Source organism: Tursiops truncatus, chromosome 2, assembly GCF_011762595.2.
Source record: "Tursiops truncatus isolate mTurTru1 chromosome 2, mTurTru1.mat.Y, whole genome shotgun sequence".
Classification (NCBI taxonomy): domain Eukaryota; kingdom Metazoa; phylum Chordata; class Mammalia; order Artiodactyla; family Delphinidae; genus Tursiops; species Tursiops truncatus.
The window spans coordinates 91,291,413-91,317,705 of record NC_047035.1 but is presented as its reverse complement, the minus strand read 5'-3'; the positions used below and the strand labels follow the sequence as shown (position 1 = coordinate 91,317,705).

Genomic DNA, 26,293 nt, shown 5'->3' with positions numbered 1-26,293 from the left:
CTGTTCTTTCTTTAATTTCTTAAGATTATTCTTTCATAATTTATTTTTATTTTTGTCTTCCAGTTTTATTGAGATATAATTGATATACAGCACTGTATAAGTTTAAGGTGTACAGCATAATGATCTGACTTACATATATCATGAAATGATCACCACAGTAAATTTACTGGGCATTCATCATCTCATATAGATACAAAATTAAAGAAATATAAAAAATGTTTTTCTTATGATGAGAACTCAGGATTTGATCTCTTAACAACTTCCATATATAACACTCAGCAGTGTTAATTATATTTATCATGTTGTACATCACATCCTAGTACTTACTTAGCTTATAACTGGAAGTTTGTACCTTTGACTTCCTTCCTCTAATTCCCCTCCCTCCACCTTCAGCCTCTCGTATCGACAAATCTGACCTTTTTTTTTCTTTTTACATCTTTATTGGAGTATAATTGCTTTACAAAGGTGTGCTAGTTTCTGCTTTATAACAAAGTGAATCAGTTATACATATACATATGTTCCCATATCTCTTCCCTCTTGCGTCTCCCTCCCTCCCACCCTCCCTATCCCACCCCTCTAGGTGGTCACAAAGCACCGAGCTGATCTCCCTGTGCTATGCGGCTGCTTCCCACTATCTAGCTATTTTACGTTTGGTAATGTATATAGGTCCATGCCACTCTCTCACTTTGTCCCAGCTTACCCTTCCTTCCACCTCCCCATATCCTCAAGTCCCTTCTCTAGTAGATCTGTGTCTTTATTCCTGTCTTACCCCTAGGTTCTTCATGACATTATTTTTTCTTAAATTCCATATATATGTGTTAGCAGACGGTATTTGTCTTTCTCTTTCTGACTTACTTCACTCTGTATGACAGACTCTAGGTCCATCCACCTCATTACAAATAGCTCAATTTCGTTTCTTTTTATGGCTGAGTAATATTCCATTGTATGTATGTGCCACAGCTTCTTTATCCATTCATCCGATGATGGGCACTTAGGTTGTTTCCATCTCCGGGCTATTGTAAATAGAGCTGCAATGAACATTTTGGTACATGACTCTTTTTGAATTACGGTTTTCTCAGGGTATATGCCCAGTAGTGGGATTGCTGGGTCACATGGTAGTTCTACACAAATCTGACCTTTTTAATGAGTTTGTTTGTTTTTGCCGTGTAATTGACCTACAACATTATGTTAATTTATGGTATACAACATAGTGATTTGATATTTCCATACATTTCAAATTGATCACCATGATAAATCTAATTACCATTCATTGTGATTTTTAAAACAAAGATAAAGAAAACAAAAACCTCATTTGATCTGAAACACACACACACACACACACACACACACACACACACACACACACACGAAATCATGTCACGAAAACCTAAAGCCCACTCCCTCCCTTGCATAAGCACCCACATCATGCAAAGAAGAAAAGATCTTCCCTTTCCCACTAAGGACGCCTCTTTGTGTCTTGGTGGGAAACTGCCTCTGATACTCAAGGAAGAATAAATTATACGTCAGGGTAAATGCAATAAGTAGAGCTGGTGGGACAGGGCTTGGTTTTCAACCCTGAAGAACAGAACTTCATAGGAAACGTGGAGGGAACATTTAGTTCATCACCACAGGACATAATTCACCCCAAGGGCAGGGCACACTGCTGGTGGGAGGAACCTCCAGATCATTGTCTTACTACACTGTCCTCTTCCTGTATTTATTGCCTTACATTTGTAACTCATACATGGTAATAAAATCAGCCAGGCTAAGCGCAGAGCACCCAGCACAAGATCTGTCCATGCCAGGCTCCAGGACAGCTGGGAAGCAGCAATTCCTGGTGTGTGATTAGCCTCATTCCTGTGATGGCCACCCCTTTGGGGGTGGGGGTCTGTGAAGGAAGTGGGGAGTGGTTAGAGAACGAGTGGTGAGCGCTTCCTTTTGGGGTCCTGGCTTCAGATTCATTTTCTCCAGCTGATCATAAGGGATCTGCCCCCATTCCATTCCACGGGGGAAGAAAACCCTGAGTAGTGTTTTTTGGAACTGCTGCCGTAGACAGTAAGCAGGCTGTTGGGGAGACCGGTAGTAGGTAAAGCAGCAAGGAAGCAGAGATCATAATTCAGAGGATGTTGTAATTGGAGTAGTTTCCTGTTTGGAATGTTACCGCTCCTGAGCCCTGATTCTGCAAATTTAATTCACTGTCTTGAAATTTTGATTCTTTGGCTTCAACAGGACATTAAAGGCAGCTCTTCAGAGGCAAATGCATACTTCTCTCTCTGTGTGTGTGTGTGTGTGTGTGTGTGTGTGTGTGTGTGTGTCTTGGGTGTTAGCAACTATTAGATGCAAAGCAGATCCAAGATGCAGCTGAACATTTACCTAAAGTCCCATGGATGAGCTTTATAAGAAATGTGAACCTCAGGAGGGAAAGTTTTAAGTATTCTGTAGAGGTCAACTATCTGCATGCTAGGTGGCTAAATTAAGATATCAATCTGTCTGAAAATAGGCTGGCATTTATGTAAATTTCCTGAGGAATGTATGAATGAGATTGATTGGAGCTCTGCATGGATGAGTGTATCAGTGTAAAACTTGGAGTAACTGTCCGGCATCTGGTGTGTGGGTTCTGTGTTGACCTGTGAGGAGACCATGCAGTGAAGTGTGGGATTGCAGCTCACATGGCAAGCAAAGTAAAGACACGACAGCGGGAATAAAGGGCCGAGTTTATTAACTTGCCAGGCAAGGGAACATCCCCCAGCGAAGATATTTACTGAGAAGAGTGGCAAGAAAAAAAAAAAAAAATCAAGAATGTTACAGTTCTAGTTCATAGTGGTCATGCTAAAAATTGAAAACGAGCACTTGCTGAGGCAGAATGTACGTGGTTGGATAAAACAAGTTTGATTGGTCAGGAAGGAATGTAAAGACCCCAAGAAGGGTCTGGGGTCCCAGGGCCAAGGCTTATGACCTTTATCAGCTGGTGAGAACAGTTACAACACATAACAGTCAAATCCTCCTCGGCAGGCACCGGTGTGAGTGGACGTACTTCCTCCCACACACGTGGGGACGTCAGGGAGCCCTCATGGAGGTTTTGTGTGGCGTGTGTCTGAACGTGTGGACAGTCAGCACCTCTGCTAGCTTCAAGCTACGCTACTCCCGGTTCCTCACAACCTCGTTAGGACTGAGATCTCACTTCTCAGGTATCTGAGATGAAATAGCCAATTAAATTCCTTTTAGAAGTCTTCAAAGATACAGTAATTAAAAAAAAATTCCCAAGCTGGGACTTCCCTGATGGCGCAGTGGTTAAGAATCCGCCTGCCAATGCAGGGGACAAGGGTTTGAGCCCTGGTCCGGGAAGATCCCACATGCCGCGGAGCAGCTAAGCCCGTGCACCACAACTACTGAGCCTGCGCACCTAGAGCCTGTGCTGCAGAACAAGAGAAGCCACCGCAATGAGAAGCCTGTGCACCGCAACGAAGAGTAGCTCCCGCACGCCACAACTAGAGAAGGCCCACGTGCAGCAATGAAGACCCAATGCAGCCAAAAATAAATAAATAAATGAATAAATTTATTAAAAAAAGAAGTTCCCAAGCAGTTGGGAAGGATTCTGATAGCGTGACAGAGTCAAACCCACAGAGAGAGGGTGTGAAAGTCAAGGGCACCTTTTCCTTAGAGTCATTAGCACAATGTCTCTCACATGCAGGTGCAGTTACTATTTGAATGAGCACAGGTGAGGCCAAGAAGTACAGTTACTAAGGCAACCCACAGAATGGAAAAAATATTTTTTTAAGTCATATATCTGATAAGGAATTAATATTCAAAATATGTAAAGAACTCCTGCAACTCAACAACAGGAAACCAAACAACCCTATTAAAAACTGGGCAAAGGACTTGAATAGACATTTCTCCAAAGAAGATACACAAATGGACAATAAGCACATGAAAAGATGCTTAACACCAATAATCATTAGGGAAATGCAAATAAAAACCACCACAAGATAGTACTTCACACTCATTAGAATGGCTATTATTAAAAAAGAAACCAAAAACAACAAAAAACTAGAAAATAAATGTTGGCAGGGTTGTGGAGAAATTGGAACTCTTGTGCATTGCTGGTGGTGATGTAAAATGGTGCAGTTGCTGTGGAAAACAATATGGCAGTTCCTAAAAAATTAACAATAGTATTACCATATGATCGAACAATTCCACTTCTGTGTATGTATCTAAAAGAATTGAAAGCATGTATTCAGACAGATATTTGTACACACATGTTCATAGCGGCATTATTCACAAACTCAAAAGGTGGAAGCAACCCAAGTATCCACTGATCGATGAATGGATAAATAAAACATGGTATATACATACAATGGAATATTAACCTTAAAAAAGAAAGAAATCCTGCCAGTTGTGACAACACAGATGAACCTTGAGGGCATTATGCTAAGTGAAATAAGCCAGACAGAGAAAAATAAATACTACATAATATCACTAATACGTGGAATCTTTTTTGCAAAAGTCCAGCTCATAGCAACAGAGAGTAGAATGGTGGTTGCCAAGGGCTGGAGGGCAGGTGGGGAAATGGAGAGATATTGGTTAAAGGGAACAAACTTTCAGTTATAAGATGATTAAGGTTTGATGATCTAATGTATAACATAGTGACTATAGTTGATAATACTGTATTGAAATTTGCTAAGAGAGTAGATTTTAAGTATTCTCACACACACACAAAAAGGCAAATGTGTGAGCTGATGCATGTGCTAGTTAACTTGATTTGGGGAATTCTTTCACAATGAACACATCTATCAAACTATCATGTTGTACACTTTAAATATATTATGACTTTATTTGTCAATTATACCTCAGTAAAGCTGAGAAAAAGGAAATTCTGACACATGCTACAACATGGATTAACCTTGTCTTAGTGCATTTGGGCTGCTATAACGGAATACCATGGATTAGGTAGCTTATAAACAACAGATATTTATTTCTTACTGCTCTGGAGTTGGGATATCTGAGATCAAGGTGCCATCATGGTCAGGTGAGGGCCCTTTTCTGGATCACAGACTTATTGTATCCTCACGTTGCAGAAGGGGCTAGATAGCTCTGTGGTACCTCTTTTATAAGAGCACTAATCTCCTTCATGAGGGCCCCATCCTCATGACCTAATTACCTCCCCAAAGCCCCGCTTACTAGTACCATCACCTTTGGGGGGTTAGGATTTCAACACACAAATTTTGGGGAGACACAAACATTCAGCACACTGCAGGCCTTGAGGACATTGTGCTAAGAAAATAAGTCAGTCACAAAAAGATCAATACTGTATGACTTCATTTATATGAAGTGCCTAGAGTAGTCAGATCCAGAGATAGAAAGCAGAATGGTGGTTTGCCAGGGGTTATAAGGGGAGGGAGTTAGTGCTTAATGGGTACAGAGTTTCAGTTTGGGAAGGTGAAAAAGTTCTGGAACTGGATGGTGGTACTGATTGCACAACGATATGAATGTATCAATACTTAATGCCACTGAACTGTACACATAAAAATGGTTAAAATGGTAAATTTTATGTGTGTATGCTTTACCACGATTTTTGAAAAGTATCAGTCACTAGATGAGTTATATTTTTGAAGTATTCAATGTTGTCTGTTTATTTTGCTGAAAAGGTGCAAAGCCAGTAAGAGAAGGATAACTGAAGCATCAGGGCCTATTGTCTAGCAGGTGCCACAGCTGAGAGTATTAGGGAAGGAGTGCCTAGTGGCCTCTTCTAACTTCTTGACTGGGAAACCCAACCAGAAACCACACTGGCAGAGAGGGCTGCTGCAGGACAAGAGGCGAGGGTAGTTAACAACAGCTGACATTTGTTTCACTTGCCCAGGGCTTTTACATTCATGTTTTCTTATGAACCACACAATCACCCTGAGAGAAGGCACTGTAATTCCCCATTTTGAGCAGGGGGAAGCTGAGGCTCAGAGAAGATAAGTGACTATCCCAAGACCACACAGCTCTTTTGCTGGGCTCAAACCCAGGTACTCTTAAACCAAATCCTGTCCCTACGGCACTTAATGTTTCCTAGTGACATTGCTTTGGTTTGAAGCGAAGTAACTGCTCTTATAGCTGTGAATAGACTAAGATGCTGGGAGACAATTCAGGCAGTAAAGGCAAGCCTGAGTCATCTTTATCCACATTTTTTTTTTTTTTTTTTTTTTTTTGGCTGTGCTTCTCGGCTTACGGGATCTTAGTTCCCTGACCAGGGATTGAACCCAGGCCCCCTGCAGTGGAAGCACAGAGTCCTAACCACTGGACCACCAGAGAATTCCCCTGAGTTGTGTTTAAAAATCACTTCTGAGAGAACAGCGCGGCTATGATCATTACCATCGCTGATGTCAGGTCTCTGTGGAACATCTAATTCTTAACACTTTTTCACTATTTCTTTCTGATTATAAAAATTAAATGTGGCTTATTATGGGAATTGGGAAGTAGGGTAAAAGAAAAGAAAAAACAGACAAATCACTGGAGGTAATCAAGAGTAACGGTTTGGTATAAGGTTTTTCCAGTCATATGTTTGGAAACTAAAGTGAGATTATATGGTGCTTATTAATTTGTGATGTGTTTTTATCATTTATTATGCACATTTTCTAGGTCATTAAGCATCACCAGTACTTGCTTTGACCTGAGCTTTAAGGTGGCAGAAACAATTGTAAGTACATCTACTTGCCATAGGTATATTTATTAAGAGTCTTTTGGCTTTAAGTAGCAGAAAATGACTCTGCCTAGCTTAAGCTGAAAGGGGGATTCTTGAAAGGATATTGGGGCAGCTCTTGGAAGCTGAGGATCAGTGAACAATCAAACCAATAGAAGAATACGGTCAGGGCTGCCGAGGCCTCAGCAGCAGGAGTGCAGGGACTCCCCATCTCTGGTTTTCTCAGTTCCAAATATCAAATTCCTAGGTAGGATGGTGATTGGGGCCTAATCCTGAACCACTCATCTTTGGCCAGGGCAGAGTTGCATTGGGGCAATATGGTAGTTCTGTAACACTCATATATTGAGAAGGGCATTTGCTGGGAGGAGGAAGAAACAGCTTGTAAAAACAGCAGTAGTAAATGCAGTAAAAAATGGATTCCTACCTCAAAGGGAAAAGAACACAATAGATCGATTTCTTCGAACACCTTAAAAGAAAAAGATTGGGAATGTATAAATCATCCCCCAAATGCTTCACTAAAATCTAAGGGTTGCAAAATTGTTAGTCAAATGTTTGATGTTATTATATTTAGTGCATTAATTTTTGAACATAATTCAATTGAGCTGTATGTTTAAGTGGTGTTTGGATATTTCAAGAAACTTTGAAACTACATGTATAGGTATTGTATATGTTTATGCCTTTTTTATAGGATGTAGGGCATTGTTTTAGTGTTTTTGACATATTTATAGAGGTTTATAAAATGGTCATTAGTTTTGTTCTACAACAGGCTGTTTACAGCATCTATATTTGATTTGCCGAGAAATCCTTGGTCAGGAATGAAACTCCCAATTACAGTATTTTTTCCATGGCAAATGTGATCCACTTTATGAAATGGTATCTAAAAATATGTTGCAGCTGAAATCAGGGCCTGCTAATTTATCCATATGAATCTATAGAAACTTACAGATGTGCAGACATTATTGTATGAACACACACACACGTACACACTCTCTCTCTCTAACAGGCAATATACACACAGTCACTGACCTAAGTGAGAAGAGTTAGCTATCTGTCCATGTCTAAGTATGGATTATAGTGGATGGCCTCAAGAGTTTGAGGAGAAGCTAATTACTTCAGAGCTTAAAATGCATGAATGTTAAAGTGTATGCATTTGGGGGTGACCCCAGTATTTTTAGCTTTAGTAATTTTTCCCCCCAGACCTTCTCTACCATGTAGAGTTCAGTTGAGAATACTTTCTGGTATCTCCCTTTTGTGGCCCTCTTCAGTTTCCTTTAGAAGTCAGTACTGAATGTTTGTAACACCCCAAGCATTTTCAACTAGACTCTGTGTAAATGTCTCCAGGACCAAGAAACGGGGTTTCTAATTTTGATTTTAATGGACATAGTGGTCAGCTCCTGCTATGAATAATTTAACAATGCAATAGAATAGGCCTTTTGAACCATTGCTCCTGGAAACACCAATGCTGTGGTTGTACAGGCGCTTCCTGAAAACAGCCCAGAGTGGGCCCCAGAGTGTGTCTGGCCTAGAAGGCCTTGGGTCCCTGTGGTCCTTTTTCAGTGGGGCAGTCAATCGCAAGGGCTTCATCATCCATCATCTTTGGGCCTTAAGGTTCTCCCTGGAAGCCTATTCCATGGGCCTGATAGGTTGCAGAGCCACAGTGATTGGGGCATAGTTGGATCAATAAATATTTATTGGTTAACCGAGAGGTTTCAGGGCTTTTCAGGCCTAGATCACATTTCTTTAGATGATTCTGGAGGTCTTGAAGGTCACTGCTAGTAGAGAAAAGCAGAAAAGACCTAAACATTCTACAAACATGGAATCTGGCATCCTGAACTAGACCAAATTCCAGAACGAGGAGCTCTTAGACAATTGACTCAGGTCCCAGGCTCCATGGTAGAGCGTCTGGCACATGGACCCCATTCGTATACATTGTTGAACAAAGGAATGAAAATAAATTCGCTGAAGATACTCAGTTTAATTCAGAGAGCCTTGAGGTCCAAGGAGTTGATTCAGATGAAGAGAAGGATTTCTTGATCCCAGGGAACTGGCTGTACTTCAACCTCTTTCTAGTTCAGGGATTCAAACATGGTTTTCAACTTTTAGGAAGCAGTCTACAGAGCAGTTTATTATTAATTAATAGCTACAGTCAGCATCATAAAAGTTAACATTTATAAAAGATATTACTAGTAATCCTATTTTGCGCATGAGAATACTGAGACTTAGAGAAATTATGGAACTCCCCTAGTAAGTTAATAAGTGGTGGAACCAGTAATCAGGTCTGCCTGACTCTCGTGTACTATGCCTCAGTCAAAACGAGAGAATTCTAAGGAACAAAACTCAGGGCAATGCTGAAAGCCAGAAGTGACAGAATAAGGAAACATCCAAACCTCAGGTTAGAATTTGTCCTAGGTTCAAGATACCAGATCCCTCGTTTGTGAGTTCTCTCTGGAAAGGCCTTCATAAAGATGCTCAAAATATGTAGCTGAGGATACTTTTAGCATCCTTTTCTGATCTCTACTAAGGAAAAAAAATTGTGTCAGACAGTCGTTCTCAAACTTCAGCACACGAGAGAATCAATCACCTGGAGGGCTTGTTAAAACACAGAGGGTTGGGCCCCACTCCCAGAGTTTTGAATTCAAGAATTTGCATGTCTGACAAGGTTCCTGGTGTCGCTTATGCCACTGGTCTGGGGACCACACTTTGAGAACCACAGGTGTAAGGGAACCCTATCAGTGGTTTCAAAATGAGTTCCCTTAGTTGGACCACGGATCATATGGAAATCCCTTATTTTTGAAAAGGTGGATCCCTAGAAAATCCCAAAAAGCATCTGGAGGTTATTTTTGCTTTTAAGAAAGGAAAAGGGCAAAGCCTAGGGAATACCAGAGCAGCGAGTTTTAATTCTGATATATGTATGTATGTATATATATACATATCTCCAGAAAAATCAATGTTACAGTTCCTTTTAGGAAGAGTGAACTAAATGGGAAGCACTCAAAATTCATTAAAAACTAATCTCAGCCTGAAAGACTTTTCTTTGATAAAAAGAGAGCTTTGTGGCCAAAGGAAATACAGGACAGTTGGCATGTCTCTCCACCTGCCAGGCAGATTTGTTCTGTTTCCCGTCAGGATTCTCCTTAGGAAAACTGTGAAATGCCTAATGGAATAAATGCAGCTCTGACCCCTTTTCTTAAACATGAGTTGGAGCTTGTGAGAGCTGCACCTACTCTAGGAAAATGTGCATTTTCACGTATGTTCGATTAATAAGAGGGTGGATCTTTTTTTTTTTTTTTTTTTTTTTTTTTGCAGTACGCGGGCCTCTCACTGCTGGGGCCCCTCCCGCCGCGGAGCACAGGCTCCGGACGCGCAGGCTCAGCGGCCATGGCTCACAGGCCCAGCTGCTCCGCGGCATGTGGGATCTTCCCGGACCGGGGCACGAACCCGTGTCGCCTGCATCAGCAGGCGGACTCGCAACCACTGCGCCACCAGGGAAGTCCGAGGGTGGATCTTTTTGATCTGGATCATCTGAGCCACTTACGAGGATTTTCTCTGATTTTTTTTTCACTGTCAGCTGTGACAACGCAGATTCTTAAAAAGGAAAGGCATCCTCTAGTTAAGTGTTTATGACAAAGTAAAGTAGCGTAATTCTGGCAGCAGCTCATGAGCAGGACTTAGGCTGGATCTAGAAACAGACTCTGAGATGGAGAGTCAAATGTAAAAGGTTTGCTGGGAAGAGTCTCAAAATCAACACTTGAGGGAGTGAGGGATACAGGACTAGACCTGATGGGGCAGCGGGGGAGGCTTGAATAGTGATGCTGTCTCAACAAAGGCTTCAGCAGATCTCGTGGGTAAAGAGATCGGGCCTTCAAACCCCGTATTGACTTGTCATTGGTGCCTACTGCCTCCGGGGAGGGACATATCTGTGGGCTAGGTAACTGCCTTAAGGAGGGACAAGTTCTGGGGAAGGAACTCAGCTGTGAGCCATTAGCAGTGAACACTCCAGCAACAGGGGCAATGACTACCTTTGTTCTGAAAGGGGATCTGGGTTATGCAGGGGGACAAGGATCGTACTTTGTTTCAGTGCCATAGAGCTGTCTAAACATTTACATATTGAACATTCAGTATATCCAAGGCAGGTGCCATGGGGTATCTAAAGAAAATCAGATAAGCATTCTGCCTTTATAGAAATGTGAACTATCCATTGCTACATGCATAATAGACATAATTGGACCTCTTCTACAACATATTATTTATAACATTCCAGTTATAACCATGGAGTACGCTGCTGGGTACTAGGTATTGTAAAAAGCAGGTTAGACCCAGTTCTCAAAGCAGACAGACATTTTAAGGATAAAGCAATAATAATGGCTAACATTTACTGAAGCATTGTTCAAAGCACTGTTATTATTCCCACTTTATAAATTTAAGAAACTGAGACATAGAAAGCTTTAAAAACTTGCTCAGGGGCTCCCCTGGTGGCACAGTGGTTGAGAGTCCGCCTGCCAATGCAGGGGACACGGCTTCGTGCCCCGGTCCGGGAAGATCCCACATGCCGCGGAGCGGCTAGGCCCGTAGCCGTGGCCGCTGAGCCTGCGCGTCCGGAGCCTGTGCTCCGCAACGGGAGAGGCCACAACAGTGGGAGGCCCGCATACCGCAAAAAAAACAAAAACAAAAAACCCAAAAAAACTTGCTTAACATGATAGAGCTTATAGGAGACTGCTAGATTTTGAATTCTGGCTGTCTGATTGCAGAGCCCACTCAATGAGCCTTTCTTCATTCTATTATCATAGAAGACTTATAGATAAATTAAAGTGCTCCACTTTTTTCCCTTTTAACAATTATTTATAGTAATTTTACACTTTTATTTCTGTATTCCTGCAAGCACTTTGTACTGTATCATGTACATGATATCATGTCACTTAATGAAGCTTAGTTGATATAAAAAAAAGAAGAAGAAGAATGTCAGTTCCCCTCTCCCTTCACTGAATGCTGGTAGGAGAAACAAAGAATGGAAGATGATAATTAACAGTATGTAGAAGAAGTTCCATAAGCCTTATATTTATACAGTAGAAGACCCATCTCTCATAAAACCCAGCTTCCTGTACCAAGATACTTAGCAAGACCAAGTCCAAAAATACGTATAAATAATCTTTGTCTGTGACGATTAAAAGGTTGTGTTCTAATGTTTTTTCTTCCATGTACAAGCTAATGGCTGACTGTGACCCCAAGGCCTCTTACATTCCTTTCTGGTTTGCTCCAGAGGAAGGGTGAGCAAACCACCTGCTACCTGATTTTGATTCTGCCACCTTTTGAGCCAAGGATGGTTTTTGACTTTTTTAAATGTTTGGGGGGAAAATATCAAAGAAGAATATTTTGTGACATGTGGAAATTACATGGCATTCACATTTGTGTCCATAAGTGTTTCTGGCACACAAGCATGCCCATTCGTTTATGTATTGTCTGTGGCTGCCGTTCAGGCTACAACTGCAGAGTTGAGTTGTTGCGACAGTCTGTATGGCTCTCAAAGCCTGACATTTTCACTCTCTGGTCCTGTATAAAAAGGCATGCTGACTACTGCTATGAAGAGATTCTCAACCTGACTTAGCTCTGTTGGAAGCACTTGAGGGAGCTTTTAAAACTCCCAGTAGTCCCACCTCACCCATTAAATCAGAATGTCTGGAGATGAGACCCAGTCATCAGGATTTGTTAAAGCTCCCCTGTGTTTCCCCAGTGTGCAGCCCAGGTTGAGAACCACTGCCTAGAGCATGAATACATTTCGAGGGGCAGATGGACTAGGCTTCCCAGCATACAGGCGGCCAAATGGGAGAGAATGCAGGTCACTTGTCACCACCCATGTGTGCAGGGGGTCATGTGAGCAAAGATGTTCAGGACCTCCAGATGCCCTCTGGTGAAAGCCCTTCCCGTGAGGAGATAGCCAGGATAAAGGGAACAGAGTGGACAGGAGAGGATTATACCAAATATCTTTCCCAGCATATTGACTAAGTTGAATACAAATTTCTCGCCGAATGGAACATCATCAAATGTGCAGGTAGTGTAGCCTTCCCAACCGTAGCTGCTAGGAGCAGGGGACCTAATTCCTTAGCATCCACTAATACGACCATCTGGTTGAAGATGTAGAGCCCAGAACCAGTCATACTGTGCAGTGAGTTCAAGTAGAAGTTCTAATCCGCTGTGTGGTCCTTGAACTGATCTGCTTCAGAATCACCTGGGAGGCTGTTAAACTGCAGACCTATAGAATCAAAATCTCAAGAACAGTCCCAGGAATCTGCATTTTGAACCAGCATCCCAGTTAATTCTTAAGAACTTTGAAGTTTGATCGCCATGTACCTAAATGGTTATCTCAGTGAATTCTTAGCAGATGTGCATGCCAAAGTTGTCCGACCAGTGGATTCAATTGACTAAGCCAGTTACTAATTCCTTCCAGAGGCACACACACACATTTTAAAAAAATGGACTTACCAGATAAAATCTATAGTATATACACCAAATGGTTCATAAAAGAAGGAGTTATGGGGCTTCCCTGGTGGCGCAGTGGTTGAGAGTCCGCCTGCCGATGCAGGGGACACGGGTTCGTGCCCCGGTCCGGGAAGATCCCACGTGCCGCGGAGCGGCTGGGCCCGTGAGCCATGGCCGCTGAGCCTGCGTGTCCGGAGCCTGTGCTCCGCAACGGGAGAGGCCACAACAGTGAGAGGCCCGCGTACCGCAAAAAAAAAAAAAAAAAAAAAGGAGTTATTTTTGTTTTAAACAGTGGTGGAAGTCATACACTCGTTCTACCCATTACTGTCTTGCTCAACACTATAGATACCTCTGGTAAACTGTTTTAAGTATCTTAAATGGTACCAAATCTTCCTTTTTTGAAGATAGGCCTAATTTTTGGAAGTAGATAAACATCATTTGGAGAGAAATACGACGAATAAAGTGGGTGATTATGTTGGATCTGTTTTGGTTTTTTAAAAAATGAATTTTGATGCTTAAGTGACCACACTGTATGATCAGTACACTCTTTAACCCCAAAAGACATGCCTTCATAATATTTTAGTGTATTTTGTCTAAAACAGAGGTGTTTTAGTTTATTCCAAAGTAAAGGAGAACAGTCTTTTGGATTTACCAATTCCAGTGTGTTTTGTGTGAAATCAACCCCATTCCTCTGTTGTCACTTCATATTTGAGGGTGAATAAGCCATCAGTATGGGGGTGTGTTTGCATTTTGAAATATGTGATTCTATTACAGGAAATCATTGTGGGGATAGGAGAAAATCAGCACTTCATTTCTGTTTACTGGGGAGGTACTTGCAGGGGAGGTGCGATCCTGGGGACGGGATGGGCTTTCACTTCATTAAAGTGCAGTTGATGGGTCAACCTTTGCATCAGAGCCAAAGGGCAGAATCACAGAGTAGACAGAACAACCTGTGTTCTATGGTGGCTTGTGTTGGGTAGAATTGCAAATGTACTTTATAATCAGATTTTAAATAGAATCCAGGTTGAACGGAGTGGTGAGATAAGTCCATGTGAGAGTAAATGCTGTGGGCAGTCCTGAAAGGTTTGATTTGACCATCTGGGACCTGAAGTGCCTATTTCTAAAATGAAAGGATATATTTTACGGGCTGTGTCGACCCTCCCAGAGTGCATGGGCGATGCCCCTTGATAATAGCACAAAGGGAGTTTGAAGTTTTCCGTTTTCCGCTGGTCTAGGGGCATTGACTGCACTCATTGTGTGCTTATCGCCATGGAGGCAGGCTCATGTTCTAAAGTGTCCTGTCTGGGGCTTGCACACATTCTTGGATGTCTTTAATTTCACCAGGCTGAACAAAATTGAACACATAGATCACTGAGGCTTGATGTTCTGAAGGCAAAGATTTCAAAAAAGCAGGTACTAGTTTCCCTAGAACAATTGGAACACCGTAATACCACACTGATGTGGAGTCTGAATTACTTACGAGTCCTCTCATTCATCAATAGGAAAGCAGTTTGAGACATTCAGGTGACAACTTGTCCCTGCGACATTGTTAACTGATTTCTTTAAGGGTTCATGTTGGAGACGAAAAGTAAGGGAAAATCCCTGTGCCTTTGTTCTGCCTACGTGTTTTTTGAGTTTTAGTTTGGAAAGGCTCTTGCTGGGATTAAAATGTATTCTCATTTCTGTTTTCTTGGACAAAACAGAACCACTCGTGTTTGTGTGTGTGTGTGTTTGTGTGTGTGTGTGTGTTTGTGTGTGTGTGTGTGTGCGTGTGCGTGTGCGTGTGTGTGTGCGTGTGCGTGTGCGTGTGCGTGTGCGTGTGTGTGTGTTGGGAGATGGGGATAGTTGCTTTTAACTGCTCTGCTGGGCCATTTGCCTGGTCTCATGTGACACAGTTTCTGGCTTTCCTATTTCCTGAAGAACTGTATTTTGACATCCATTGGAAACATTCTGTCCCACAGGCCCCCATCCTCCCTTAAATGCTCCCCTTTGTCTTGGATTAGGATATTGCCTTCCAAATTTTAAAAAACAAAGATTGGGCAATATTGCTCCCAGAGGAGCTTAACTGTTTAAGAGTTAAAGACACAGAAAAATTATAACTTCTTAAATACTGTAGTGGCCAGGGGTTCATGAAGAAAGGTGCCTTTGTTTGGGTGATTAGTTTGGACTCTGTTAAAACAGACAAAAATATCTTTTTTTGGTCTTATGGCGTAGGCAGGGTTTTATATGCTTAAAAGCAAATCTTCAACTGCATTCTCATTCTCTTACATCAGCCCGCTTCTCCCCTTCCCTCTCATGTGGCAAAACAATAAACAAAGTGACCACTGTTGGTGCCGTGGGTCTCTCTCTCTCTCTCTCTTTCTGGTACAGCCTCCCAGGATGGAAATCTTTAGCCGTTTAAACTCTGAAAAGTCTTGCTCCTCTAAGAGAGGACGATTGCTGAATGTTTGCTCGCTGGAGAATGTCCCATGGTCGTCAGCTTCCAAGACGCTCTGCAGAAATGCAGGCTGCTTGAGCAGCTGGGATGGTGGGGGGCACCCCCGTCCTGTGAGGAATCCCTGATTCAGGATCTCTGTTTTCTTTTTTCTCAGTATTTGTAAAGTCAGTGCTTTAGGTCGGAGGGTGTGTCTGGAACTCCAGGAAAGCACTGAAAGTACTATTTGTTCTTGAAAATGTTACAGTTAATCTCTTGGTCGGAGTCTGAGGGGAAGAAAAGATCTTTGTGAAGAAAGGCAACATATCGCAAGCACGTATGTGTCTTCCCTGACTGGGGTTTCAGATTTGCTAACGCTGATAACAGCAAAGAAAGGAGAGTTTTGAGAGGTTATTTTAAAGCAGTGGTTCTTAACCTGGGATGTGTGGATTCCCAAGAGGCCCACAGATGGTTTTCCAGGGATGGTGCCGAGGACCGGTGGGTAGGGGTGGGATGGGCCCTCTAAAATTGAATAGAAACGTTGGGACAAATAGGCCTTTTATTGAAGAGAGACCTATGATTCTCCTTAGAGTCTCAAGTAAAAAAAAGTAATAGCTACTTTATTTTTGGTAGCTCTTTTCCTCTGTTATGGCAAAAGACACATAAAATAAAATTTACCATCTTAATTACCACTTTAAAGTATCGGGTTGGCCAAAAAGTTCGTTCGGGTTTTTCTATAACATCTTACAAAAACCTGAACGAACTTTTTGGCCAGCCCACTATATCGTTCAGGGTCATTAAATACGTTCACGTTGCTGTGCAACCATCACCACTGTCCAGCCCCATAATTCTTTTCATCTTGTGAAACTGAAACTCTGTACCTATTAAACAGTAACCCCCCATTCTCCCCCAGACCCTGGCAACCATCATTCTACTTTCTATGATCTTTGACCTACTCTAAGTACCTTATGTAAGTGGAGTCATGCAGTATCTGTCTTTTTGTGACTGGTTTATTTCACTTTGCATAATGTCCTCAAGATTCATTATGTTGTAGCACATTGCAGAATGTCCTTCCTGTTTAAGGCTGAATAATATTCCATTGTATGTATATACCACATTTTGCTTATCCATTCACCCATTGAGGACACATGGGTTCCTTCCATGCTTTGGCTGTTGTGAATATTTTATTTATTTATTTATTTATTTTTCTTAGTTGTTTTGGCTGCATCAGATCTTAGTTGCAGCACACAGGATCTTTTGTTGAGGCATGCGGGACCTTTTCATTATGGCACGTGATCTCTTTGTTGTGGGGCTCGGGTTTCTCTCTAGTTGCGGTGCTTGGGCTTCTCTCTAGTTGTGGTGTGCGGGTTTTCTCTCCCTAGCTGTGGTGTGCGGGCTCCAGGGTGCGTGAGCTCAGTAGTTATGGCATGTGGGGTCCAGAGCGTGTGGGCTCTGTAGTTTGCTGCATGTGGGCTCTCTCATTGAGGCATGTGAGCTCGATAGTTGTGGTGCTCGGGCTTAGTTGCCCCACGGCATGTGGGATCTTGACCAGGGATCGAACCTGTGTCTCCTGCATTGGAAGGCATATTCTTTACCACTGGACCACCAGGGAAGTCCCTAGCTATTGTGAATAATGCTGCTGTGAACGTGGGTGTACAGTATAACTACTTTTTAAAAGCAAGTTCATAAGCACAAGTTTCCCCTTGTTTCTTTTGAGTTGTATATTAAGAGACTTTCTGAATCTGTGAAGCTTCTGGTGCCTCAACTTACTTTAAAGTTCTGAGTGAGTGTGCCTTGCACACATGTGTGTTCTTCCCCTGAGGGCATGTGGCCGGGCTCTGGAAGTTCTTCTCGTCCCTAAGGAGATAACAGCCGCTGTATAGAAAGCAAAGGGCTGGGGCATCCTCATGGGCCTTCTCCAGAGCTGACCCCTACCACTTTGCCTTCTTCCCTTGGCAGGTTACTCCAGCCACAATGCAGAAGGATTGGCCAAAAAGGAGCCTCTTTCTGTGCTGGGGAGTGAGCAAGGGAGTGACCAATGTGTTTCTCCTCCCTAGTTCCCAAAGTCTGGGACTCCCTCCTTTTCATGCACTTGGCATTATGGTCCCTCCCTGGGTGAGTGTGGATTTTGAAGTCAGACTTGGATTTGCATTCTGTCTCTCCCACTATCCGCTGCGTTATTTGGAGGCAGTTCTTAAAGTTCTTTGAACTTTAGTTTCTTCATTTGTAAAATGGGGATAAAATACCTACCGTGAAATGACATTATTAAGACTGAGAAGATGTACATAAGGTGATGAGTGCTGAGCCTGACCATATACATAGGAGCAGCTTCTTCATTAAAACCCAGGCTCTCTGCTACAAATCTAAAGGTAGGGATTTCTAATGTGAAAGCATTGCTAAATCTGGTCAAGGGTTTTTTTGTTTGTGAAACTTTGTGGAGTGGAAACCAGCAAGTCTACCAAGCAAACTGAAAAGTTAAATCTGGACTTAGTGGCTATAAAGATGGAGGCGTTAAAGGCTAAGCGGGGATGGGAGCAGAGGGAGAAATAAAGATCTGTTATTATCTATAACGTGAGCATTGTCCCATCTCTGCAATTGTTGGCAAAAGAGAGGCAGGTTGTGTCACTCCATCGGGACATCCTTGACGTGCCCTCACATCTCCACAGTACATGAGCAAAACTCCTGCTGAGGAACTAACTTTGCATTCTTTTGAATATTTTAAAAGATTTTTTATGCAATCAACTGTACAATGAAGGAAAACATAACACTGTTTACATCTAAACATCAATAGAATCAAAAACAGGAAACAGCAAATCACACACAGAAGACACCTAAACCAAGTCACTGTTTATATGCTCTTTCTATGTCACTATTTATACAGAATTAATTTTATATAGCTGCTACCAGTGTGTATATGCCATTCCAAGTTCTACTTTTCCCCACTAATTTGTATAGATTCCCCCCATATTTCTGTAGTTCTCATACTTAACATTTCAAGTGGCAATATTTATATTGATTTGTTTTATATCTATATCACAAGCTTTGGGGTTGGTTTTTTACTCTAAAATAAATGTTTCTTTTACATAACTACTCAATGCTATTTCAATACAAATTCCTCCTCCCTTGTCAAAAGCTCTGATAAATATTATGACATTTGTCATCTTTTATGAACTTTATCTCTAGAAAGATTGTATTAATACTAATCAAGGCCACCAGCAATGGATAAGTATACCTGAAGTGGAATTATTCCCATTTCCCCCAATACTGGCTTTGTAATTTTCTGTTCTGTGAATGTAATAAGAGTGGAGCAAGTATCTTATAGTTGCTTTAATTTTTAATTCCAGAAGTATAATGAATGTCAACATTTTCTTGTTTCTTAAAACTGAACTATTTCTAACTCCGTTTGTATGAATTACCTAATCCAGGAATTGGCAAATGACAGCCCTTGGGCTAAATATGGCCAGTTGCCTGCTTTTAGAAATAAAGTTACTGGAACACAGCTGTGCTCATCTGTTTACATGTTGTCTACTGCTGTGGTTGAGCTACAGTGGCAGAGTTCAGTAGTTGCAACAGAGCAAAGTCTGAAATATTTACTATCTGGCTCTTTTTAGAAAAAGTTTTCAGACTCTAATCCCATCTCTTAGCTCTTACTCACTCTTGCTCTACCACAATTTATGCTCGTGCAATATCAATGTCAAAGTACTGTAGTTCCTCACATGTTGTGATAATTTATGTTTTAGTGTCTTTACACATGCTCTTCCCTCTGTCTGGAATTTCCCAACTCCACTCTGCCAGGAAGGTTCAGCCTTCCAAACCCTCCTTGAGGGGTGCTCATCCTATAAAGCATTCCCTTTAATTCAAATTCATAACTTTACTTTTTGTTAGAAGATATTGACAGCTGGAACGAGAATCAAGAAAACAATGCCTGGAAAAGCAATTTATAAAACTATAGATGCTATATAAAAGTAACAACTTCTAATAATAACTATTATTATACTTGGCAGCATCAGTGCCCGCCTTTGTTTCTACTTTTATTTCAAACCATTTACAGGGAGCTTTTTAGACCAAAGCACCCCTGTTGGCTCTCATGGAGTAAAGGATCTAAGAACACCTTTCCCATAATCTTTCTTTGTTAAATACCAACAACATATTTGGGTGCCTGGACTAGTTATTTTGGCAACACCAGAGACCAATTCAGATTAATTAGATGTGTCAGCAATTATTGACTAATCATTAAGATGACTCAAAACATCAATCAACCAACCAAACCAAAAAGACCAACTCTCTGAGTTGTCCTGCTTGACTCCACAGAACAAGTTTGGAATCCTAGAGGAGGAATAAACATAAAATTCTGAGAAGATATGCTAAGGCAAAAAGCCTTTCTATCCATTGGTTGCGGGTAATTATGTTGAGAACATAGCTCTGCACCACTATGTATATAGATCTACCTATCTATCTATATTTATTTATATATCTTTATATCTATCTATCTATAACGTATATATATTTTTAATGGGTCTGCATTCCTCTCTCTGCATCCCCTTCCTTTGGGAATCAAAAACATCTCATAGAAAATATTTTCATGAAATCTAATATATATAAAAACTGTATAGTGTGTGTGTGTGTGTGTGTGTATGTGTGTGAATACAGTGTACTAATTTAAACGATGATGTCCAGTGGATCCGGAAGGAGTTTAGAGATTTCCATTTGCTTTGTGAAAAGTTTGATATGTGTGTTGAAAGCCATGAAGCGAAGGTTCAGATTACGCCACGTGAAAGCTTGGGTGGTTCTGAATGCTGAGTCCCAGAGACAAAAGCTCTTAGTTATAACTGCATTTCTGGAGAGGAGGGCGCCAGTTCATTCACCACTTCCATTAAGGAACAACTACTTCTTTTAGCGGTGCTCTTCTCTCAGGAAGTGCAATATATAGTAAGGGCAGAAAAATAAGCAAAGGAGGAAATCTGTTATTGATTTTCTTTTCTTCTGTGAAATTACATGAAAGCTCAATGGCTTGGAAAAGTAACTTAGTCAATAAGGCTCCATTTGAGACCACCTTGAAGTTCAATTCTCTCTCAATCCTTTTAAACTTCCTCTAGTGTTGGATTCTTTTGTATTTAATTATCTTTGGTGCTGAGATACTATGAAGCTTTTTTATTCATCACACCAGAGAGGATTTTGCTAAAGGTAAAACTGTGAAGTATTCCCAGACAGTAAAGTTCCATCAGTCCTTTTTGGTTAGAAATCAATAGCACTGAAAACCAATCCTTAAAAGCCAAGGAAAAAAGACGAAGAAGGTGAATAGTAGGACTCCTTACTGTAAAGCAATTTTTCAATATTAAGGTGTTGCTGCATTTTCTTGGGTTTGAGCTGCAGAGAGACTAAGCTCAGTGTTTTCTCCAGTGGGAGTGGGGAAGGTCATTTATGTCAGGCTCACCATTATGTGAGTGTACATTTTGGTCATAATACTTGCTAATGTTTATTGAACATTTACTGTGTGCTTGATAGTATGCTGAGTCTTTATATGGTTTCTGTTCTGTAGGGAAGCAATAAGTCGCCTGTGTGAAGCTGTCCCCGGGGCAAATGGAGCCATTAAAAAGCGAAAGGTAAATATTGGTGTTTTTTTTTTTTTTTAGTTTCCCTAACTATGGGAAAGATAGTATCAAAATAGTTGTTAGTTCATTCCACCACATGACCCAAGGTCTAGAATGGCCTTGATTATTTGACATGCTATCTGAGATGCACTCAAAGTTGTTCTTGTCCCTCAAATTTTTCTGACTTGCCAGACACTGTCTGAAATGGTGATGCCTGAGGGTCAGAGTAGAGAAAGCACCTGGGTCTTTTCAAGTCAGAATATCTGGTTGCAGAGCTAGGTATTTACTTACCTTTGAGCATGGTATCTCATCTCTCCAAAACTCCATTCTTGTTCCTGTAAAGTTAAGCTGTTGAACCAGATGACCAATTTTGGTACCTTCCAATTTCAATATTTTATAATGTATGTATTCTGCATTTTAACATTTTAGACTTTTAGGACTCCATGGCCTATTTTCAGATGGAAACAAGAGTGCTGGTAGAGGTAAGGGTAATAAATGGGTAGAAGGAGCTTTTCATGTTGAAAGAAATCATGAGATTTGATGTTAGACTTGCGCTTAAATCCTGTCTCTGCCACCTACTAACTGTGTGATCTTGATCAAGTCATTTCACCTTTCGAATCCTTGGTTTCCTCATTTGTAAAGTAGGAGAAAATAGCCCTTAGTTTATAGAATTATGTAAGAATTAAATGAAGTGATGTGTTAAGTGTCTTGCTTACATTAGGCTTTCAACGCTAATGCTAGTTAGTATTATCCCTAGAATACTTAGTTGCTTTGAAAAGTCCAAAGGGGAGGTGCAATGGCGCTTAAGATAACTATATAAATTATAGAAGTATAGACTGTTTAAGGGGGGAGGAATTTTTAGAGATCTCCCAGTTGAACCCTCTCACTTTGCCAGCTGCTAAACCGTGGCTCAGAGAAGAGACTTGCCTTGAGTCACTAGGAAGATCAAGGTCAGCACCAGCTGTAGACGCCAGGTCTTCAGAGTCCCGGCTTTACTGCTCTATTTCCATACCACCCTGTCTAATTTTTTATCATTACTCATTATTTTGCATAGGACTGAACCCACTGTCACCCAGGGTGACTCAGATGAGCCACATGATCTGGGAAACTCTGAAGAATGGCTCTTGAATTCTACTAGAACTCCCATTACTAGTTTCTCTGACAGAACCGATGGTCTGTCTGTAGCCTCTAGCCTCCTCCTGCCTCTCATAACCTCTGTGAATAGGAGGTTCCGACTGGAAGATCCCAACAAACAGGCTTATTCACTTAAGACTTTCTCATTTCAGGAGTAGTGGGATCCACACTCCAAAACAAAATAAAACAAAAGCAAACCAGGCTGTCACCTTTCCAGAAAGTACACATGTAAAGAAGTAAAAAAAAAAAAAAAGAAAATTTTGAGCTAATTCCCTTTGGTAGCTAGCTTTTTTATTGAGTACGTAATACATGCCAGGGACTCTTCCACGCACTTTATATTTTTTATATTCTTTTTCCTCCGCAATTTGAAAAATTGTGATAAAATACACATAACATAAAATCTACCATTGGAACCATTTCTAAGGGTATAGTTCAGGGATATTAAGTACATTCATACTGTTGTTCAATCGTCACCCCCATCTATCCCCATAACTCTTTTTTTTTTTTAAGAAATAAAGTCATTTACTTGAAGAACAGAATATACTTAGAATTGTTTGCTTCTATAAAGCCCATTTCCCCCAAGCCTTAACTTTGAAATTTCATATTAAGCAATGAAGTTATTTTACACAATCTAGTTAAACAATTTATTAGGAATAGTCCCGTAACTCTTTTTTTTTATCTTGTAAAACAGAAAGTTTATACTCATTAAAAAACAACTTCCCATTCCCCCCCCCGTCTCCAGCCCCTGGCAACCACCATTCTACTTTCTGTCTCTATGATTTTGACTACTCTAAGTATCTCATATAAGTGGAATCATACAGTATTTTTCTTATTATGACTGGCTTATTTCACAGTACTTCACATAATGTCCTCAAGGTTCATCCATGCTGTAGCACATGTCAAAATTTCCTTCCTTTTACTAAGACTGAATAAATATTTCATTGTATGTATATATCACATTTTGCTTTCCATTTATCTGTTGATGGACACTTGGGTCACTTCCATGTTTTAACTATTGTAAATAATGCTGCTATGAACATGGATGTACAAATATCTCTTCAAGTCCTTGCTTTCCGTTCTTTTGGGTATATAACAAAAAGTAGAAATTGCTGGATCATATGGTAATTCTAGTTTTAATTTTTTGAGGAGCTGCTGTACTGTTTTCCATAGCTGTGGTACCATTGTACATTCCTACAAATAGTGTACAAGGGTTTCAGTTTCTCCACATCCTTGCTAACACTTGTTATTTTCCCTTCCTTCCTTCCTCCCTCCCTCCCTCCCTCCCTTCCTTCCTTCTGACTAGTTATAGGTCTACACAGATTTCCTATTTCTTCATGATTTAGTCTTGGTAGCTTTTATGTTTCTAGGAATTTGTCCATTTCATCTAGGTAATCCAGTGTGTTGACATACAACTGTTCATAATCCTTTTACTTCTGTTAAATTGGTAGTAATGACCCCACTCTCATTTCTCATCTTACTAATTTGAGTCTTCTCTCTTTTTTTCTTAGTTTATCTAGCTAAAGGTTTGTCAATTTTGTTGATCTTTTTGAAGAACCAACTTTTGGTTTCATTTTTAACATTTAAAAAACATAAATATTCATTCTGTAACAAAGTCCATAACTTACAGAGTGTTGTTATGTTATTTTTAAAGCCTCCAGCTAAGTTCCTATCAACAGTTCTTGGCAAAAGTAATCTTCAGTTTTCGGGAATGAATATAAAACTGACCATCTCAACATGCAGCCTCACATTGATGAATCTTGACAACCAACAGGTAAGATCATGAATGTCACTTATAGTTTAACATATCATCTATTTTTCTAGAACAGTCTGGGCATAATGAAGAGAATAAAGTTTCAGACAGTGTGCCTAAAACTTAATAAGACATGAGGGAAAAAAATCTGCCAAGGATTTATGTGTAGCAATAATCAGGACAACAGTATTACTAACCCATCACTGGGTCATTTAACTGCCTACATACTTGCCCCTACCTATCGGCTTTGTAATAAAAACTAAGGTGCAAAGAACATATTAAGTACCATTTGGAATATACTTGAGTCAGTCATTTATTACTCTCCGCTACCCCTCTCCAAAGCGAAAGAAATTCCATCATCAGAACTAACAGACTGCATGTTGGACTGGGGATGCACATGAAGGACAGAGGGGAAGGGTGATGTTAGGGTCAATGTTCCAGCTAACCGAAATTTAAGCAGAAAACATTTTCTTCCAACCCTTAAGATTGAAAAGCCTTCTCAAATGTTAATGTGTAAACAACTTTTTCATCTTTGATGATTTATGATTCTATGGTGTGCCTGAGTTCTCACTGTAAACATTATTTCTCAAAGAACAGCATTGTTGAAGCAAATATAAAAGATATACAGGTATTGCGCTAAATATGTACTTTAAACTAGGACACTCTTTTTTGACTTATTTTTTAAACTAAATTCCTTATATCAGGTTATTTATGTATGTTAGAGTCTAATTTTTCTTTGTCTAATATGTAGTGATTTGAGGTTCTTAGTATTTAAGTTTTTACTGTAGGGAGTGCTATTGATCAGGGACCCACGCAAGGTTTAACGTGTACTTGTCAGTGATAAAACAGTAAGAGGCTTTGAGGTCACATGTAGGTTGAAAGCCTGGCTTTGCCACTAACAAGCAAGTTACCCTACCACTCAATTTTCATCATCAGTGAAATGAGGATTATAGTCTTAAACATAGAGTTTCTGAGAAGATGGTCTTAGCAACAGTATGTGTCTTATTGGGTTATTTAGAGGATTAAGTAAGATCATGTAAATCACTGGATGTAAATCACTCAGCACAGTGCCCGTTGCATGGTGTGTTTTTCCTTGAGGCCTTTTCATATACTCAGTACTTAGCAGGGAAAGCATATTGTAATATGTAAAATTATAAAATTGTCAGTAACATATAAGTACAGTTATAAACATTTTGATTTCCATTTTTTTACCAAAAAATTCACTTGCAGTTTTTTTTTTAAATTTTTCTTGGAGTATAGTTGATTTACAATGTTGTGTTACTTTCTGCTGTATAGCAAAGTGAATCAGTTATGCATATACATATAGCCACTCTTTTTTAGATGCTATTCCCATATAGGTCATATACAGAATATTGAGAAGAGTGCTATATAATTTATTTATTTATTTATTCATTCATTTATTTTTGGCTGCGTTGGGTCTTCGTTGCTGCACGCAGGCTTTCTCTAGTTGCGGCGAGCGGGACTACTCTTGCTTGCGGTGTGTGGGCTTCTCATTGTGGTGGCTTCTCTTGTTGCGGAGCACAGGCTCTAGCAACATGGGCTCATAGTTCTGGCTCACGGGCTTAGTTGCTCCACGGCATGTGGGATCTTCCCTGACCAGGGCTCGAACCCGTGTCCCCTGCATTGGCAGGTGGATTCTTAACCACTGTGCCACCAGGGAAGCCCCCCTGTTTTGTATAGTAGGTCCTTATTAGTTATCTGTTTTATATATAGTAGCGTGTATATGTCAATCCCAATCTCCCAGTTTATCCCTCCCCAACCCGGCCTCCCCCCACCCCTGGTAACCATGTTTGTTTTCTACATCTGTGACTCTGTTTCACTTGTGGTTTTGAGGTTTGCTTTATTTTCTAAATTCAAAAGCAGAATAAAATACATTGCTTACACAGTAGTATAAAGCACCATAGAGGAAAATGTTTAATATGAAACAATTTTAAATAGATTCCTGTCTGGTTGAATCAAGATTGGTTATCCAAGAGAGGTGATACCATTGATATCTGACAGCAGAACATATGGGGCTGTACTTGGAAGATGCAGCCAATCTAGGTGGAAGGTGAAACATTAATTGTCCTTCGGATGCTTTGCCCTCAAGACATTTGTGGATGTAAAATTTATTTTTAGTTTTCACCTATGTGGATGGTACCAGGGATGCTCAACTCTTTTAGTTATAGGATTTCATTGAGTATAGGAACCCTTGAATTATCTGAGTTTTGTAGGGGAGGAAGAGTAGG

At 40.6% G+C, this 26,293-nt stretch overlaps 1 protein-coding gene across 5 annotated transcripts in view; it reads left to right on the top strand.

Moving 5' to 3' along the window:
- SHC4 (SHC adaptor protein 4) overlaps nt 1–26,293 on the top strand; it is a 132,171-nt gene that overhangs the window by 46,549 nt on the left and 59,329 nt on the right. For all 5 annotated transcript variants that reach the window (XM_073800935.1, XM_073800937.1, XM_073800936.1 and 2 more), the window contains 2 exons: nt 21,109–21,172; nt 23,946–24,065. In XM_073800935.1, coding sequence (XP_073657036.1) covers nt 21,109–21,172; nt 23,946–24,065 — 184 coding nt within the window. The remainder of the gene's footprint in view (nt 1–21,108; nt 21,173–23,945; nt 24,066–26,293) is intronic.